Source organism: Crassostrea angulata, chromosome 6 (genome assembly GCF_025612915.1).
Source record: "Crassostrea angulata isolate pt1a10 chromosome 6, ASM2561291v2, whole genome shotgun sequence".
NCBI classification, from domain to species: domain Eukaryota; kingdom Metazoa; phylum Mollusca; class Bivalvia; order Ostreida; family Ostreidae; genus Magallana; species Magallana angulata.
Genome location: NC_069116.1, coordinates 48,257,679 through 48,273,518, shown reverse-complemented (window position 1 = coordinate 48,273,518; position 15,840 = coordinate 48,257,679). Strand labels below are relative to the sequence as shown.

Sequence of the window (15,840 nt, the reverse complement as noted above, 5' to 3'; positions counted from 1 at the left end):
AACAACCAGCACCTGCTATACTTGAGTGAATATGAAATAATTCATGATATGATTAATATTAGTCGACTATTTGGAAAAAGGACGATTTAATTGGTTTTTGAATGAGCTTTTAACACTTGTTAAATAAATCTGACAGTTTTAAGTACCATTAATTTTTTTTATAAGGTTTGAACACTTTGATAATTAATTTTGTCAATTCATGTTACATTTTCCTTTTTTAATTAAGATAGATATGTTGCATGTAATGTTTATGTTTTACTTTTATATGATATGAAAGTTGTGTACAGCTATACCTGTAAAACTGCTTTTCATAAAAACAAATTCATATCTTACTTTAAAAAATATAATTATTTTTTACGGCAAGGTATAATGTAAATATTTCACCTGAAAAGTTTATGTTTTACCTTGATATGAAAGTTTAAGAAACTTAACTGTGTAATTTTCTGTAATAAAAAATCATCTCTTATTATTAGTTATATATTTCTTTAATACGACAAGTAATGAGGTTCTTTTATACTTATATATTAAGTTACAACAACGAATGGGTCGAAATTAAAGTAAATACAAATTAATATATTACTAAGATAAAAAAAAATAACACATTTCACTCTGTGTCGTTATTCGCTAAGTTAACATTTTTGTGATGTCGAGTGTTACACCGATTAGTTTACATTAAGAGGTACTACAAAAGTTACTCTTTTAACATAGTGGTACTTAAAAGAGATTAAAGCAGGTCTTCTCTACAAAACTCTCAGTGAAGAGAAGTCATCTAGGCGACAAATTTCTCAATTATTATGAATGTAATTTAAACATCGTATCAAAACAAAGTTTTATATGAACTTGTAGATACGATACGGGTTGTACAAAATGGTACAAATTTAAACAAGTGAAACTTTTAACTGGATTGTGTAACGTCTAAATCGAGAGTCAATTTCTATATTACCTTTCAAATAGCCAAATAACTAGCACTTTCATTTAAGTCTTCGTCATAATCTGCTTAAGATTAAGGACTTGTCATTGAATTGAATTATCATCCTTTTTTAATTTGGATGTTTGTAAACGTTTGAAATGTTGAAAAACTAGGAGAATCAAAAAGACATTTCCAAAAAAAATTCTCAAAATAACACAAGACATGAATTAAAACCAATCGCTCCGACTGAATCAATCGCATATTACATAATCAATTCAGGGAAGCTATTAGTGTAATAAACGATACATTTTTTGTGTACACTTGTAAGTTGTAAACATTGATCTAAGTTAAATTGTTCAAAATGTTCTACTTTTGTCTTATTAATGAAAACCGTGGTGCTTAATACATTGTTTATCCTTGCTTTAGTTAAAATCAAATAACATTACAACTGTAACACAAAGTCACAATTATATGCTTAATTAAATATATAAATATTTAAGACAATATTTTATTTATGAAACAATACACTTTTTATATTGTAGAGATATAATAAGTATGCACTGTGAAAACAACACTTAAAGCTCTGCAAATTACTCTACTTCAGTTTTCTGCAATAATTAGTAAGCGATAAAAAAAATAAACAAGCCACTGAAAAAAAAATTAGAAAAAAATGCCATCGTAGGGAATAAATAAAACTTCAAAATGAAATTGAAAGGAAACAAAACAAAATATAACAAAACGAAACTAATTCTAAGAAACCAAAACCGAAACAAAACAAAGGCATATTTTAGAATTAGAATAGATAACAATTTAGGATAATATAGGACTACGACGTGTAAAGTGCACTCGTCCATAGAAACCACTTTATCCAACTTCTTAAGGATGACTGTCAATATTGTGCCGTGTACATGAACCATACCACTCAAGGAGGTCATGGCAATGGATATCAGATTTTCTAAAACAAAAAAAAAGTCAATCAGAACGAAGCTACACTGACAATAATTATTTCAAAATAAGGTACTGTAAAAGCTGTTTTCCTGGGGATCTAATATCAGCATGTTTTGCAAAATCATCTTTTTGTTGGCAAACGTTGTTTTGTTTTGAGGTTTTTTGGAGCTTCTTTTTTCAGGTTGTGAATATGATAAACAAAGACAACCATTGTTACATTTATGCAGTTTCACAGATAAATTTACTTATCATCATAACACTGATTAAGCAACATTAATTTCACCTCGGATGTGTATTTAATCTCAGTGATAGTGGTGTTAGATTGTGTTGTTTTCAGAGCTTCGAGACCATTATCAACTTAGAAGCAGATAATTGTAGGGTTTTAATTTCATTGTTAGTGAAGAAACCATGGTTTCTTCACTAACAATGAAATTAAAAATGATTGTTTACATGTTAAACTTTTTATGAAGCATACGTGTATATTTTCTGTTTATTTAATTTATTTCTGTTTTAAATCAATGAAGTGTGATAAGCCGAGTTCGGATATCAATCTTTTCCGCCTCATTGTGGTGACTTAAGATAATTCTTCCATACGCGTACTTCTCAGTTGTTAAAAATATAATGACAGTAGATTTATGTGACGGAAAATGGAGTCATTGAATTATATCCGTTGAAATTAATGACATACCTTACATGCCCGAATCCGCCAAATTTGTGACCGGTCAAAAACCAGCTATACCGTGTTTCATCAAAAAAAATTATGAAAGCGAAGGTATGGATTGGAAGGGTTTTCGTTACAAGATCAAACGGAAAACAAAATTGCCTCTATGCACGAATGCATATAAATAAAAGCTGTAAGAGATTGGGATGCAAAATTAAATGCCAAATAGAGATAAAATAAAAAAAATTAAAACCAATGTATTTACTTAAAATGAGAAACTATTAATGCCAATTTTTTCCATTCATAGTTTTTAATAATTGTATTTAATCAGAAAAAGCAATATACATTAAACAAAATTCTAATGTTAAAACGTTTACTCACCATTATCAAAAGTAAATTGTCATTTTGAAACAGGCACTCCACTGAAACCTTAAAACATTATGTCAAACACCACTAAAATAGAATTTGATTTAAAACGGCCTCTGTACAAGGTATCAATAACACTCTGTTCAATCTAAAAATGTTACTGTACAGAAAAAATGTTAGTATATCTTGTGATTGCGAAAATGCATTGGCATAACGAATACCAACCCATTATCAATGGACAGACGAGTGTACACTATAATGTCCTACCCATTAATCATCAAAATACAAATATCATTGTATTAACATACTATTTGATCACCAAACCATCTATAGAACTTGTTCACCCACCGTTTACTTACCAAAATCACCATGTCAAATTGTTATAATGCAACTTTAACTCACCAATCACCGTAATTTGCATAGCTATTGTGAAACTACGTTCAATCATTAAAATCATTACGATTGTTTACCTTTTTTCCTTTCCGTAAAATGAACGCGAATATATAGTTTCACATCATTCCGCAATCATTTTGATTGAGTTTTTGAATAAATCCATTTTATCAAATTAATCGGTGAATATCTTTTTAAACAATTTACCAAACGGGTGTATCGTACACAGATAATACATTTCTATATAGTATATGACAGTTAATTTTAAAATCTATGATATACTACAATCTATATGGCAACGCATTGTATGCAGTTATTAATGTACATTCTGCCTACATGACAAAAATTTAATTGTAATGAAATGATATAAATAAAAATGAATCGTATACAAATATTCATATATGACATCAGAATTGTTGTACTCTACCTATATGACAGAATCCCCCCTTCCATCCTTGAAGACATCCAGAATCGCATGAACCGTTGATGTTGTTACATCCTGTACATGTGTCATTGCACATGTCAGAACAGCCTTCTCCATAAAAACCATTTTGGCAAGCTGATAGAAATATAAAAAAATATTAAATATTGGTAATTCAATCTCTTCTAAAAATTCTTATCAGTAGCTACGTACATGGATCTCACGACACTTTTGCGTATAATTTTAACCGTCAAAAGGGCTCTAAAAATAAAATTTATACTACGGTATACCAGGCTAAGAAGTTTAATGTTTAGCTTTCAGACAAACAAACATGCCTATCATCGAATCATTATATCATATATAATATATATAATGTATATATGCTCGCATGAAGAATTGGCAGCACTCCGCTCAACCATTTTTAGTCAGCCCGCGGGCTGACTAATCAAGTTAGGATGAAACTTTAATTGCGTTTGCGTAAATTGGAATTCTGGGAAGAAATTAGACAATTCGTGTTGGAGAAATTCGAAGAAATTATGAAACTGGTCAGTTTCTAGCCAGTATGTCGAACTGCGCATCGATGTATTGAAAGACTGTCAATGGGAGTCGTCTGCAGCCACAGTCCGGAGTCCGCATATATCTTACCGACTCTCATAATGAGCTTGGAAAGTAAGGTTTGCGACGAGACCATTAAATTCAGAGAGCTATGTTTACAAAGTTTGTGCTATCATACAATGTTGTACACCGCTACACGCTTATCTCCTCACCTACATGTACAGCCATAAAAATAAGGGTGCAAACTAAATGCGCACCCGCATATTTATTATTGTTCTGGAAATTAGTTATCTTCTTGGGGGGGGGGGGGGGGGTCAATTAGATTATGTATTCACTTTTGGCCTAAAATTAAAATTCAGCTGGCTGACTTCCTTAGCTTTTTAAAAAGCTAACCTTGTCATTGATACTTTCTTACTACTTCTAATTAAGAAATAGAGTTAGCATTGTTCCATTTTTGATAACGCAATAAAATTGATAAAACTAATAAAAATCAGAAATGAAGTAATATTGATATTTAATTACCGAATAATAATTTCCAAAAGTACTTAATTATTAACATCTTATATTTGATCACCTTGTTCACACTGATGACCTTCAAATCCAGGCTCACACTCCACACATATGTCCGTTTCCATGTGACACTTTTGGCAATTAACATCTGGACAGCAGTCGGCTCCATATAAATTATCTACTATTGGACATCCTTAAAAATACTTTTGATGATTACTTTGTGCGTGTGAGAGACTGACTTTCATTTGAAATAAACACTTTCTTTTTCCGACATTCAATGCATGGGGTTAGATCAACTATGCGCGATTACAATATATACATGTCTATAAATATTAAATTTCGCAATCCCTTTGGGGTTTTTTTAAGTTTCATGGACATCTTTTTCGAACAATTTTAACAAATTACAAAGCTATCATTGTTGATTGTCCGAAACTCAAAACCATGCAAAAACATTGAAACAGTTATGATCCTGTAAAAAGAAAACTAACGGTATCGTTCCAATTTATTTATCTTCATATAATTTGTAGGATGGGGAATAACCCTGAAGAAAAGCTGAAAATGAACATAAGGGTGAACTTTTGCGATATGACATCCTTAATAATAAACACCAAGATATTTCAAAAGAGATATTGTCGCCCCAGTTTTGTAAAAATGTGACCCAGTAGGCAGTTTTCCTACGCATATATTAAGGATAAAATATTGAAGACTTTTATGTGTCTCTTGACTACCAAACGGACATGGAACTGCAATTGACAGCTATGTATGTAGTGAATAGTGAACTGCTAGATAACATGTTACGTTTTTCGAATGATAAAGAAAGGCCAAGGAGGGCAACATTTCTTAAATGGGAAATTATTACTTTTAACTTGATCAAATCATTTTTATTAAATCAAATACAAAAACATTTGGAAATTTGTAATATAGTATATATTTTGTTTGAAAAAAAAATAGAAAATTTTCCGCATACTCCTATGTTATAGTAGCTCCTTTTGGGTCCCAGTGTAATTATCGTTGTTTCAATGATTAAGAATCAAATCTATATCAAAATATATTAACATAAAGTTAAATATTTTACAAGTTACGGTTAAACTGTACTTCATGGTATATGTTAATCTAGTATGAGTGTTAATTAAAGAAAATAGGCTTTTTGTTCAAGAATCCCCGAAGTTGAAATTGAAATTGTATCAGACTTTCGTCTCCTTTTGCTGATTGTACAGTTCCTTGTACAGCAAGCGATGTTCTGTCTTATCTACCGAAGCTATCTAATTTGAAAAAGAGACCACATGTACATAGAGAACACGTACCATACACCTCAACTTCACAGATGTCAGCGTCAACATATTTTTGATATCCGTAAGGATAGATAACTCCAGATTCTCTCTCGTTGTAGAAGATGACGTACTGCCCATGTACAGGACAGGTGGTGTTAAAGATGGAAGGCATCGTGTCTGGTGTAAAGTTGGAGTCCTTGAAACACAGTGTTCCTTGCAATATGTCTGTTGTATTGGAGATGTACACAGAGAATCCCAGGTGAGTAGAAGTGTGTCCACTGAGACTGCCTGGTAAAGAAAATCAAATAATTTGAATCAACAAGAACAAAGCTTGTTGCATAGCTTCTGTTGAAACTGCGAGTCAAAAATGTTGATTTACATGCAAAAAATAGCAGCCATTTTTGAAATGATATACCAGAAGTATAGTATTATACAAATACGCACACAAATTGTTTCGGCCCCCAAAATAAGATACCACCATTTCACTGAAATAATACCTGCTTGCACTAATGACTAGCTCTCTACCATCCATATCGACCATCAACTGTATATTATAATAACTAAATCACCATTTGGGCTGCTGTCCCGCTTTACTATATCTTTTCAAACTTACCAAAACCTTTCCCCGACAAATTTTATAATGAGATAGATTATTACCTGTCAGGAAGTATATGGTGATGTGATGGATATTGTGGACGCTGGTTAGGTTCACCCACCAGGTGGCGACTCGTTCGCCAAACGATACAGCACATTGACCTCCATTCCATGTCAAGTCAGATTTACGTCCATCTACAGCGTTACTGGCGTCATACGTGTCGTCACCTGGCTTCCATTGGTTCTGTTGGTATGCTGGTTTATTTAGAGCAACATTAACTGTAAGCACAACATCAAATTTACCTTTCTTGAAAGCAATTAGAAACGATTTTAATCACAAATTAACTAGTAGGTCATTTAGAAAACTTTTATCCGTTGCTAACAAGAAGCAACTGGCATCCTCACTACAACGCCAAAAATATTATTATATATAAATTTGATCACCTGTTTATTTCTTAAATAACCCCTGTCTGATATTCACGGTCAAATACTACGTAATTCAGAGGATTTGATCAAGTCCGAAGTTCATATTTTAGTGAACTTTTGACATTGCTGTTTATTACTCTTATTTACATTTTAGAAAGACAAATCGTTCAGAATCCAACGGTGTTTTTACGTTTCCAATAATGTAACCGTCAAACTTTTAACATTGTTGTTTATTAATTATATTTACGTTTGAGAAAGGACAATTTTTCAACATAACCGTGTTCTATGCTAACAGTATACAGCTGTTGACTGAGATCGAGGGCAACAGTTGATCTGTCTGACCGGCTCGCAAACTGTTGCCCAAGGCCGAAGGCCCGAGACACAGCCAACAACTGTTTTGTTATACCCCTTTTAATCAATAACTCGTTTTCGCAGAATGTGACGTCACCGGTCAACAGTCTTTTTTAACAGTCGATTTTAACAGTTCTAATCCAACAGTTCCAGTCTAACAGTCAAAATGCTGGACTTTTTTTCGAACAGCGTTATATAGTAATACTATTTTTAGTGTGCTCCAAAAGCCAATCGACGAAAGTTTACGTCTCTGGAGAAAGACAGAGAACGGAAATTCATGTAAATTGTCCTGGCATGTAGACAAACTGTACATGTATTCAGATTAATTATTTATCAACAAAATGTAACACATTTTTTACATGTCCATATTACCTTCTTCATCTGCAAGGCAATCGGTTTTTGGAACGCAGTTCGCAGTTCGCAATTGAATAGTGAACTGCGTTCTAGAACGCAGTTTGCAATTCAAAATTTAGAATTCATATTTGGGCCCGAAATTTTCAGGGGCATCTACTAGTGGTGTTTCAATACAACTATGAAAATATGGTGATGCAGTTATCTATAGTTTTTGAGAATCGGACTTATATGCAATTGAATAGTGAACTGCGTTCTAGAACGCAGTTCGCAATTCAAAATTTCAAATTCATATTTCGTACCTGAAATTTTCAGGGGCATCTACTAGTGGTATACCATTACCACCCTGAAAATATGGTGAAGTTGTCATCTCTACATTTTGAGATTCGGGCTTATAAGCAATTGAATAGTGAACTGCGTTCTAGAACGCAGTAGAACGCAGTTCGCAATTCAAAATTAGAATTCATATTTGGGGCCCGAAATTTTCAGGGGCATCTACTAGTGGTATTTCAATACCACTGTGAAAATATAGTGATGCAGTTTTCTATAGTTTATGAGAATCGGGCTTATATGCATTTGAATAGTGAACTGCGTTTTAAAACACAGTTCGCAATTAAAAATTTAAAATTTATATTTCGGGCCTGAAATTTTCAGGGGCATCTACTAGTGGTATACCATATATATATATATATATATATATATATAAGAGTTGAAAGAAGTTGAGAGAAATATTCAGTATTAGCGAATGTGTATTTTCAGTAAGATCAACAGTTTATAAACTTTCAGCGTCAAGGGTAGGGGTCCTCGATGTTTCCGAGCCAGATGTTTAAAATCCCAAAATAATTAATATTTAAGTTTTAAGGGCCTCATATCTCAAAACTAGAGATCACCACTTCACCATACATGTATATTTATGATGGAAGTGGTCAACAACTATTAAATGACCCTGAAAATTTCAGGCCCCAAATATGAATTCTAAATTTTGAATTGTAAACTGCGTTCTAGAACACTGTTAACTTTTCAATTTCGCATAGTGTTAAATGGGTGGGGACCGAGTCTATAAACTTAATGATAACCACATAACCATATTTTTACAGTGGTAGGGTAATACCACCAGTAGATGACCCTGAAAATTTTAGGCCCCAAATATAAATTCTAAATAAATTTCCAGAACGCAGTTAACTTATCATATGCAGATAAGCCCGAATCTCAAAAAGTAGAGATGAAAACTTCACCATATTTTCATGGTGGGAATGGGATACCACCAGTAGATGATCCTAAAAATTTCAGGCTCCAAGTAGGAATTTTAAATTTTGAATTGGGAACTGCGTTTAAGAACGCAGTTCACTATTCAATTGCATATAAGCCCGATTCTCAGATACTATAGATAACTGCATCACCATATTTTCACAGTGGTATTGAAATACCACTAGTAGATGCCCCTGAAAATTTCGGGCCCCAAATACGAATTCTAAATTTTGAATAGCAAACTGCGTTCTAGAACGCAGTTCACTATTCAATTGCGGAAAGGCCAAAAATCTCAAAAACTAGAGAAGACCACTTCACCAAATTTTCACGGTGGCAGTGGTATACGACCAGTAAATGCCCCTGAAAATTTCGAGCCCCAAATATGAATTTTAAATTTTGAATAGCGAACTGTGTTCTAGAACGCAGTTCACTATTCAATTGCATGTAAGCCCGATTCTCAGATACTATAGATAACTGCATCACCATATTTTCACAGTGTTATTGAAATACCACTAGTAGATGCCCCTGAAAATTTCGGGCCCCAAATTTGAATTCTAAATTTTGAATAGCGAACTGCTTTCTAGAACGCAGTTCACTATTCAATTGCATATAAGCCCGATTCTCAAAAGCTATAGATTACTGCATCACCATATTTTCACAGTGGTAGTGAAATACAACTAGTAGATGCCCCTGAAAATTTCGGGCCTCAAATATGAATTCTAAATTTTGAATTGCAAACTGCGTTCTAGAACGCAGTTCACTATTCAATTGCGAAAAAGCCAAAATCTAAAAAACTTGAGAAGACCACTTCGCCAGATTTTCACGGTGGTAGTGGTATACGACCAGTAAATGCCCCTGAAAATTTCGAGCCCCAAATATCAACATAGAATTTAGTTCGATATATCTTAAGTTTTCCTGGCTTTTTAACGATTTTGATATTTTACATGCCAAGAAAAGGTCAGAAACGATGCCAATACAAAACTAGAAAGTCACTGCCCCCAAGTGGATATCTCTAAAGATATTTAGTGAGCAGTTCCTGTATTAGGAAAACAGGGAAGAGTTTAATTCAAAAATTGAAAAATATACTTGGGAAAATCACAAACATACTGAGAAGATCCGTTTATTTTTTTTACACTCATATAGTATACAATAAGGAAATTATATGGGTATTCCAATTTATTTGCAACATACTATATTTGCCTTAATTCTTGTTAGAAAAAACATCTAATATCTTGAAGGGGAGGGGTGGGGTGGGGGTTGGAATTGCATCAATGAACATATGCCAAAAGCCAAGGACACACGTAAAGTTTCTCATTTCAATATTTTTGGGAATGTGCAAGAGAGTTTAAGAAAATTCACTAATTGAAATATTTTTAAAATTTCCAATATGAGGACCACGTTAAACCGAAACAACGTGTTCAAGGAAACTGTGTACTAAAGTTGCTGTAACACTTTTTATGGGGTTTTATTGATGGTTCAAGTTTTACTCACTTAGTCAAGGGTTGAAAATGTGTGTTTAGATTTTATACATACACGTACAGTGTCATTTTTAGTCTTAAGTAACGTCATTTGATATTTTTGAGCAAGCCTTTTCCTATTCATCTTTAAAATTCGAAATACATGTGTTAATTTTGATGCATTTGACATAAATATTTGGTTACTTTAGATAAAAAAGGAATAACTATATGAATTATCTAAATAGTTACTTGCTAATAAGATAAAGCAATTTAAGAGATGAATATTCTAAGCTATATAGAGAAAAATCTCTCACATGAAAATGCGAAGAAGCTATTTCATCACAAGTAGTACATGTATTTTCAATCGATTGCATAGAATAACAATAATCCCCTTCATCTCTATCTCTCTCTCTCTCTCTCTCTCTCCCTCTCTCTCTCACATAAATTCTAGCTTCTATCATGCTGGTTATGATTAATTAAAGTGTTATCTTTTTCTTTTTTTACGTAAACAAGCTTTTAATTAACTGTAAATTACCCGAATTCTCAAGCAGAATATATACGTCGATCATACTTAATGTTTTTCCATAACCATGACCATAACCACGGTAATTTTAAAAACATTGCCAATACAAAGCTTGAAAATTCGAAATCCTATCTTTATGTTTACATCTAATGCCCTTTAACCTGCGTTTTAATTACTTACTGCTGATTCTTGATTACTTTCTATATTTCCAAGAAAGATTGCTATTTGTTATCTTTCAAAATAGGTTTTTATTATCTTTAATGGTCTTGATATTTCGAGATAAAAAAAATGAACCTTGTTCAAAATTACTCTAAATTTCACAGCGTTTTTGACACTACGGAGGAAAGGCGATTTATAAGCCCATATTTTCCACATGCAGACAGTAGCTGTTATATGAAAATTTAAAGAAAAACAACAAAAAACAATCGTATAGATAAACCACAGGAAGTAGGATTCGACCCCCACTCACACACACACCAACACCAGCTCCTCTTAAAAATATTTAGTTCCAGGGGTAGATCCAGAATTTGAAGTTAGAGGGGGCGTCAGTATAAGACAGGGAGTCTGGAGGCCGCTTTGAGGCCTCCAGATGGTCCAGGGCAAAGTCCTGTTGGTGACCCAGGGGGCAAAGCCGGCCCCGGAAGCTCCAGGATTCTAGAGATTTTGTAGGGTAAACAGGAAGTTTGATTACCGGTATACTTAAAGTAATAAACTTATTTACAATTTTTAAAGGTTTGTAGATTTAAGACTTACAGTCATCAAATCCCTCTGTCTTGTAGAAATCCAAGAAACATATCCTTTTATTTTTTTTTCTTTCGAATGACTGTAAATTAATCAGTTAAAAATCAAGTTCAATTGGAAAATGTAAATTAATGAAGTTTTAATAAAAGATAACTATATATACCAGCTTATATTATAATAACAATGGCAGAGTCGTTAAAACACTACTTAGTATAACCAATTACTTAAAGGTGGGTATATTTGTGACTGGTCATATTTGAACACAAGGACAGCGTAAACAAAGTGGGTTTTTTTCTGGTACTTTTTAGTTACACCATTGAACACACGCGCTTTCTTCACATTGCACCATTGAAATCAGTCTAATGTAGAGAAATCCCCCAAGTTAAAAAAAAAAGATATTTAAGACTCGCAAGTTGTACATTTTCTTTGCCAGAAGGAGTATGATTTAACTTTATTTGGACAATTTTTGAGGGCTGTGGGGGGGGGGGGGGGGGGAGGGGGGCGCCGGGTGCGACCTCCTGTACTCCGCCACTGATTTACCGCTTATTCTATAAAATGTTTCCCTTTCCAAGTTTTGTGGCATGCAACATAAATGATAATTGATCAATAAGTAATAGAAAGTGTTAGACTTTTATGCATCCCACATCCTTTGTACTGTTTAGAACTAACCTACATTTTCACTATAATCTAAAAAAGGGACCCCGCAAGTATATCTGATTGAAATTGATTAATAACGATACATGTACATTGATTTCCTTGTTTTAAATGATGAGATGTATGGGTCGTATTTGACTAAAAACAGAATTCTTAAAAAGTCGAGCTATTCAACGATAGTATTTTGTACGTAGATTTATATGTATATGTACATTAATTAATGAAGCAAACTATCTAAAAGTTATTTTGATAATCTTGGTTGCAGTTCGCCCTTACTCTTAAATTCACCTCCATTATATCTAGATATGTCATTAATAAAATGGTAAAACTTTCCATTTTAATTCATATACATGTAAATATGATTAAATTATAGCGTACAATACAGCAACGTTACAATATGAACAATATTTTATGTTTGCACTGCATTTTATTTAGATTAAATGTCTTGAGTACGACTTTGAGAAAGCTTCATAGCATACTCAGAAAATCGCCGTTTTGTACTCAGCCGCAGTATGAGTATGAAAAAGTTTTATTACCTCGATACCTTAAGTACGAGTACGGTTTGGAGCACGGAGTACGATTTGGAGTACGAGATCGTACTCAAGAAAGTTTTATAACATCGGGGCAAGTTCTTTTTAGGCCCCCGTCTCTCACACGTGCTAACTTTCCAAACGTGTTATCAATCATATGGCTTATCATCACTTAAAGTACAAAAATTGTGACAAAAAAAATTAATCCCACTGATATTATCTTTGATATATTAGTGTCTAACTTTACTTAATCTCCACACAAATTAATTAATTGCTGGACAATAGAAGTGTTAATTTATAATAACAATTATATGTGAGTTGTAAATGTTTATTTCTATGGCATGTTATCACCATCTCTTTTTTATCCCAAAAGCAATGCTGACTGTCAAAATAGTGTATAATAATAGTTTAGACCTGGAAAAGTAAGGTTGGACTAACTGTACTAACTGTGCAGGAATCCCGCAAGTTTTGGGGGTTTTTTGTGGGAACGAATCTTATTTCGTGGCCACAAATTTGGCCGAAAATGACAGAAACAAGCAATTTTATGAATTTTCAATATACTTTTCTTTTTATTATACTTTATTCATTATTCACATTTTTAACATTTGATAGGTTTATTACATGTATGTATTCAATATCATTTTGACATAATATAACATGGGGGTCAGTGATGTCAAATTTTAGATATAGGGCTTCAAAGGTAAAATTCTCCCAAAATTTGGCATTAAAAAAATTCAGACGTTTTATATATATGCATGATTTTATGCTAAACGGCTATCATATTCTCAAGATTTGATTTTCTACATGTCACACAGAACCTATAAAATATGTAATAAACCTATCAAATGTTAAAAATGTGAATAATGAATAAAGTATAATAAAAAGAAAAGTATATTGAAAATTCATAAAATTGCTTGTTTCTGTCATTTTCGTCTAAAAAAAAACCTTCCGCACGAAAAAATAGTTCCCCAAAAAACTTGTTTCTTGAATTCAAATGGATTTTCTTTATGAATGTTGTGTAATTATGAAATAATAATTTATCTGTGATGATTAAATAAATAAAATCATATTCATTTTAAATATAATGATCATCTGTGCAATGAAATCAAAACATGAGGAGTGAAATACTTTAAAGCGCCAATTATATACATTGATTTTTGTGAAAAAATCACTAAAATCAGTTTTTCTCTCTTATTAAACGATCAATATATTAGATTTTCTGTCAAATTATATCTTTATATAAAGTCTTCATTATACATAAAAGTCAGAAATATTTTATTATTGGAAGCATAAAAAAGTAATCAAAATGTCTTCAAAATTTAAGAAAATTAGAGGAAATGCGGGCTAAGCAATATTAAATTAAGTATAAATATTTATTCCAATTTAGTAGTATAAACTGTTAAACATTCTGATATTCTATCATTTCATCGAAGAATAGTATCTTCAAATCTTAAACAAATGTCTACAGAATTACAAAGAACTACACTCATTTTTATCATCCTTTACATTGAGGAAAAAGGTAGTGACCTTGACCTGACCTTTATGCGAAAACAAAAATGTCGATTTCGATTAAACTGATAGAATCATTTGGTAATATGATCTGTTTAACTGTGTCAAAATTTCATGAATTTCTTATTATAAGAAGTATGTTTCATAACATAACTTCCTTTAAAAAAAATCACCGGGATATGAAGTTAGTTAGCAACGTGATCAAATCCTGTGAAGCCTGAAGGGCTTCAGGGTAGATTTCACGGTAAACTTTTTAACATTGCTGTATATTACTTATACTTACGTATGAAAAAGGCGAACTGTTATAAAAACCGAAATTTTAAATTTACAATAATACAAGCGATAAGCGCGTGTTATGATCATTGTGACGTCACGAAAACGCTCATACAGAATTGAACGTTTTTGTTATTCTACAGGTTCAAATTGCATATTGTTTTGCTAATCTGTAGTTTCATATCAGGAAACATGTATCGCAAATATGGATATTTCAATATCTTTTAACGTTGATTATTTAATATTAAGATCGAATGGTTTAAACTAAATGACACTAACTGAAAATAATGCAAAGACAAATGTTGAATTTTTCATGTTGTAAATTTTGAATTTACCAGGAAGCAGTTTTAAATACGGAATTTTCGTATCATGTAAATTTTGTATTCACTGTCACCCAATAAATGCAAAATTTACAACATGACAAATAATGATTTGACACGTAAAGCTGCTTTACATAAGAATCATGATCAATTTACACAAAGTATCTTCTACAGAAATACGTCCCAATAACAATATCTATAAAATGCATTTGCATAATAAATGGCATAAAAAACGACACCACAAAGATAGATATGCCCATCGCACAATCAAATTATTAATATTTCTCAAAACAATTAATTTTTTCACTAGTAAATTCACCAAAATAAGGAACTTCTTTCGGAATAATTATTGATCAAACTTTTAAAAGGATTTTTACAATAAGAAATACCCGCACACCAATATATTGAGATAAGGAAAATGAAAGTTGTAGATAGTCTCTAACATATTTTTAAAACATTTTGTTTTACATGATATATGAATTCACATATTGTACTTACCATAAGCGCTTGAAATCGCAAACAATCCGACGCATAAGCATATGATGTACATAGTTTTAACTCTTACCCATGGAACGAACATTAAGAGCAGGTTGGAGATGGTACATACATGAAGACAAGACAGATCACTTAAGATTAGCAAGGAAAAGTGTTTTCCTTATAAGTAACTTTACGTAGACAAAAAAGCAATGTAAAGTTTACTTCCTTGTTATGTTTTTTAGGGAAGAAACAGAAATAAGAAATAAATAAATGAATAATTTTTATGCAAATAATTCTAAGATTAGGAAATATAACATGTTTACGTTACATTTACGAAGAAATTAAGAAATTAAA

The 15,840-nt window shown here is 32.1% G+C and overlaps 1 protein-coding gene across 1 annotated transcript; it reads right to left on the bottom strand.

Annotated features, from left to right (window-relative positions):
* Positions 1–213: 213 nt before the first annotated feature.
* Positions 214–15,580, bottom strand: LOC128188930 (uncharacterized). The gene is made up of 8 exons (XM_052860262.1): positions 15,508–15,580; positions 6,690–6,905; positions 6,066–6,320; positions 4,826–4,954; positions 3,703–3,834; positions 2,901–2,948; positions 2,547–2,710; positions 214–1,865 (listed from the first exon to the last, which is right to left on the bottom strand). Exons 1-6 carry the CDS (start codon positions 15,557–15,559, stop codon positions 2,920–2,922), a joined length of 813 nt encoding a protein of 270 aa, XP_052716222.1. The 5' UTR covers positions 15,560–15,580; the 3' UTR covers positions 214–1,865; positions 2,547–2,710; positions 2,901–2,919.
* Positions 15,581–15,840: the final 260 nt, after the last annotated feature.